Genomic DNA, 3,769 nt, shown 5'->3' with positions numbered 1-3,769 from the left:
CGCTGATGCGAACGCGCTCCCGCTCGCGCTCTTCGTGGATGTGAGGCGGGGTAAGGCTGCGGGCTCTCCTCGTCATGACCATGTGATCGTGGCGTACAGGACTGGGACTTCGAAAACGAGGCCGAGCGACTTCGCGCGTCTCAACATCGCGCTGACGAAGGACCAGTGGCCCTGCCTCTTGAGGTCGGGGGTCGTCCCGGAGGAAGGCTAGGCGGTCACTCTCACGTTCGCGATCTTGAATGCGAACCTCATCATAGGTGGATTGAGGGCGTCGGCGACCGGCAGACGAGGGAGGCGCATCGTAGTAGCGATCGTCATAGTCGCTTCCCCGGTAGGCCATAGTGTGTGTAGTTCCTCGTGAGATTGACGAGGTTTGTTTGCTCGTATCTGTTGTCTCTTGAGGTTGAAAAGCCCGTAATGAGTGGTGGTCTAACTTCTTGCTGGTGGTAGTGGCGGGGTCGTGTGTATGACGGTAAGCACGAGCAGCAGCTGAGTCGAAAGTACACAAGATGGGTGAATTTCAGACGCTCGTGGCACAAACGACGGGGTGGTCCGTAGCATGCAAAAGTCCAAGCCCAAGCAAAAATGGGTATCGAGGGCCGAGAATCTATGTGTACGAGGAGAAGAGAGAAGTATTGGCACAGGGCAGCAGACCGAGACGCCAGTCGGAGGGAAGATGCGAAAGTGGACAACAGCGCCAGGGAAGCTGTCGAAGTGGTTCGGCTTTGGTTTGGGTTGTTTTGGCGGGGGGGGGGGGGGGGGTGCGCGTGGCGGGAGACGGGAGTGAAGTGGATCAGACAAAAAAACAGGCCTGAACTGAAAGCAAGGCCCAAAGGGCTAGTTGTCCTTGTTGCTGGTCTGGTCTGGTAGCCAGGTCCCTCAGGTCTGGTGCCGTGCTTGACCTAACTCAAGAAAGACAAGTCGGGAGGGGAGGGCTTGCGGGTGCCGAGACGGGAGTCGATCTTGGAAAGAGTAGCGAGCGTCGAGCGTTGTCGGCTGTCGAGTGTCAAGTGTCCATCGTCATGGCGCGGCGGGGGAGCAGCTGATGCGCGGTCCCGACTGGTCGGCTGGCCGTCAGGCTGCGTGCGTGCAATTGTTCCCCCCTCATAGAAGGTCACGGCGGGCTGGTAATACCAGGCTGTTAAGTTGCGTTGCTGGGTGCGCTAATAAGCTGACAGAAGGGGCTGGATGCCGCACGCTGGAGGCTGGCGGCTGCCGAGACGAGGGGAGTCCAGGGTCATCCTTGGGGGGGCCGCTGCAGAGTTGGCCAAGGATGAGGTTGACCACCTTGCCAGGATGGTGGGGAGTGTCTCGAAAAATCACTGACATCGCCCAAGTTGAATAGAATCAGTTGAAATTGGGTTGCCATGAGTATTCAGTCCGGATCTGACCCGATACTCTTAGAATGGCGAAGCATTGAACAAATTCCCATCAGGGAGCTCCTCGCCCAGCCCTCTCAAGGATGTGCAGATGAGATGGATGAGGGGGCGAGGGGGCGAAGAGGCAGCTTAGAAACAGGAGGTCCCTGCCATACCTTAGGTAGGTACCTAGGTCGGGACAAAAGTGCAAAAACTGGCAACTACTCATCCATCCGTTGGGCAGGCAGGAAGGACCGCCGGCCAGGGCGTGGGAAGCCCGCAGCAGGAGCGAGGAGGGGGCACACGACCAGGGTCTTGCCTCGCTGCCCAATGGATTCCGGCAGGGCCTCGCAGCCTCAGAGGCTTCCGGGCTCGAGGGCTTCTGTAGCTACTTCTGAGGCACGTTGTTCCTGCCTGTCTTCGGTGACTGCTTGTGGACGGCAAGCTGGGGCCCTGTGACGAGACTGGAACGAGGGGGGCGCAAGTGACCGACAGGTCGTGATGACGAAATGACACACCCAAGGCTGTGTTGTGTATAGGCTGCCCATTTGTATTCAGGGTCTGATAAAAACCCGACCAAAGATAAACCAGGGTCCAACATTTGCCAACTTTCTGTCAACGTCCGACTTGCCGATTAGCCCCCTTTTCTCTACTGCAACGGTCACACTGATGGTAGCGGGCATGATTTTGTAGTCGAACAAGAATGAAGAGGTGATTGCTGGAGGTGGGGGGCGGGACGGGCCCTGACGTCATGTGGATCTGGGCTCGACCACGCCTGCCTGACAAGCTCACCTGCCGCCTGCCTGCCCTAGAGTCGCTGTCCGCGGTGAGGGGGTGCTCCTACGAGGCCCGTCCATGCTTGTCCTTGCCATGATGGAGTCGAGGTCATGGGCGGCTGTCCCAGGCCCTCAACCACCGCTCTCCAAGCACAAGCGCCTGAGACGATGGCTGGCTCAAGGTTTTGTCGTAGCGATGTAGCATTTGCTCGGAGGGCTTGATAGACGTCGTTAGATTATCTCATGTACGATCAAGCGTCGTCTCATATGAGTCCTCACGATGTATGCACGCCCCTCCTGAGTGAGAGTTGTTGTGCCTCCCCCGACCGCTAGGTATTTAAATCTCACCTCAAGCTGTCCCCCACAAACACGTGGCGTTCATGCGAGTAATGTATGTTGTATATTTATGCGTGGATTTTCCTTTCGTTACCATCGTCACTAAACAGAGAAAAGACAGGAAGAGGAAGAAGAAAGGGCAAGAGGCAAAATCAACTCCCGTTTCCGTACCCAACCTCTCAGGTGAGCCGAATCTCCTAGGCTCTCCCTCAAGCATGCCCGCACCAAACTCGCCAGTTCGCCGTCCGCACCATGCGCAGCCCATCGCATTCGACGTCAGACCTCAGGCATACGCCAAACCGCGCTTCACATCCTTCGCCATGAGTCCCTCGAGAGGCTGCTCGCCCTGCGTATGTTGAGGGCGCCCGCCGAGAATGTCCACGACGTTCTTCATGTGCGCCCAGTGCGTTGCCTTGGGCCTGCGGTTCTTCCAGTCCGTGTCCTGCTCCTCGAGCTCCTGCATTGGCGTAAAGGTCACCTGTGCGCCCTTGATGCCAATAACGCTCGCGCTCATCGGGTCCTTCTTGCACCTGTTATGCGATTTGGGTCGGAACTCCTCGAGATGCTGCATGCACTTGATTGCCAGACGCACCGCGCGGCATCGGTCCATCGGCGATGGCACGCCGCCCTGTTGCACGTGGCCGGGGATACTGTCGCGCGATTCGAAACGGCCCCGGGCCTCCTTGCGGATAATGTCCGCAATGAGCTTGGCGTTGAACACCGAATCTGCCTTCTCGTTGACGAGGATGAGACGTCCCGAGGAGGTCATGCCCCGATCGTGGGCAAATACTTCACGCAGGTGGCGCACGTCGGATGCGAGCGTCTCAAGGTCGAGCCCTTCCTCAGGCGTGTATACGGCACTCGCTCCCACGCTGAGGCCTGCGAGCGTCGCGATGTAGCCTGACTTGCCGCCCTGCGTCTCAACGACAAAGACTCGCCGGCGCGTAGCCGACGCCGACTGCTTGATCTTGTCACAGTAGTTTACCAACTCATTCAGGCAAGTATCGGAACCGAGCGAGTATTCCGAGCCCGGGACGTTGTTCGATATGGTGGCCGGCAACAGGCACATGGGAATGCAGAGCGACGGGTACTGGTCCCTCGCCTTGCGCAACTGCGAAACGGCATGGAAGGCCTCAAAACCACCGATCAGGAAGAGGGCATCGAACTGGTACTGCTCGATGAGGTTGGCGACCAGCTCCATGCCTGATTCCTCGGGCAATTCGCGGTTGGTTCCGATCTCTGAACTCCCGGCTCGCCAGGCGTCCACCTCGAGCCAGTCGAAGGTCGCACTGAGCCGAC

General features: G+C 58.4%; 2 protein-coding genes across 2 annotated transcripts in view; both read right to left on the bottom strand.

Annotated features, from left to right (window-relative positions):
• Positions 1-340, bottom strand: part of VDBG_01665 (conserved hypothetical protein) — a gene marked incomplete at both ends in the record, with an annotated part of 1,763 nt that extends 1,423 nt beyond the window's left edge. Inside the window, one exon of the mRNA XM_003007431.1 lies at positions 118-340. Coding sequence (XP_003007477.1) covers positions 118-340 — 223 coding nt within the window. The remainder of the gene's footprint in view (positions 1-117) is intronic.
• Positions 341-2,753: 2,413 nt separating this feature from the next.
• The window catches only part of VDBG_01664 (6-phosphofructokinase), a gene marked incomplete at both ends in the record, with an annotated part of 2,566 nt that continues 1,550 nt past the window's right edge, over positions 2,754-3,769 (bottom strand). The window contains one exon of the mRNA XM_003007430.1: positions 2,754-3,673. Within this exon, the coding sequence (XP_003007476.1) occupies positions 2,754-3,673 (920 nt within the window). The remainder of the gene's footprint in view (positions 3,674-3,769) is intronic.

This window comes from Verticillium alfalfae, genomic scaffold, assembly GCF_000150825.1.
Source record: "Verticillium alfalfae VaMs.102 supercont1.2 genomic scaffold, whole genome shotgun sequence".
Classification (NCBI taxonomy): Eukaryota; Fungi; Ascomycota; class Sordariomycetes; order Glomerellales; family Plectosphaerellaceae; genus Verticillium; species Verticillium alfalfae.
The sequence above is the reverse complement of the archived record's forward strand: the minus strand, read 5'-3'. Positions and strand labels throughout refer to the sequence as shown.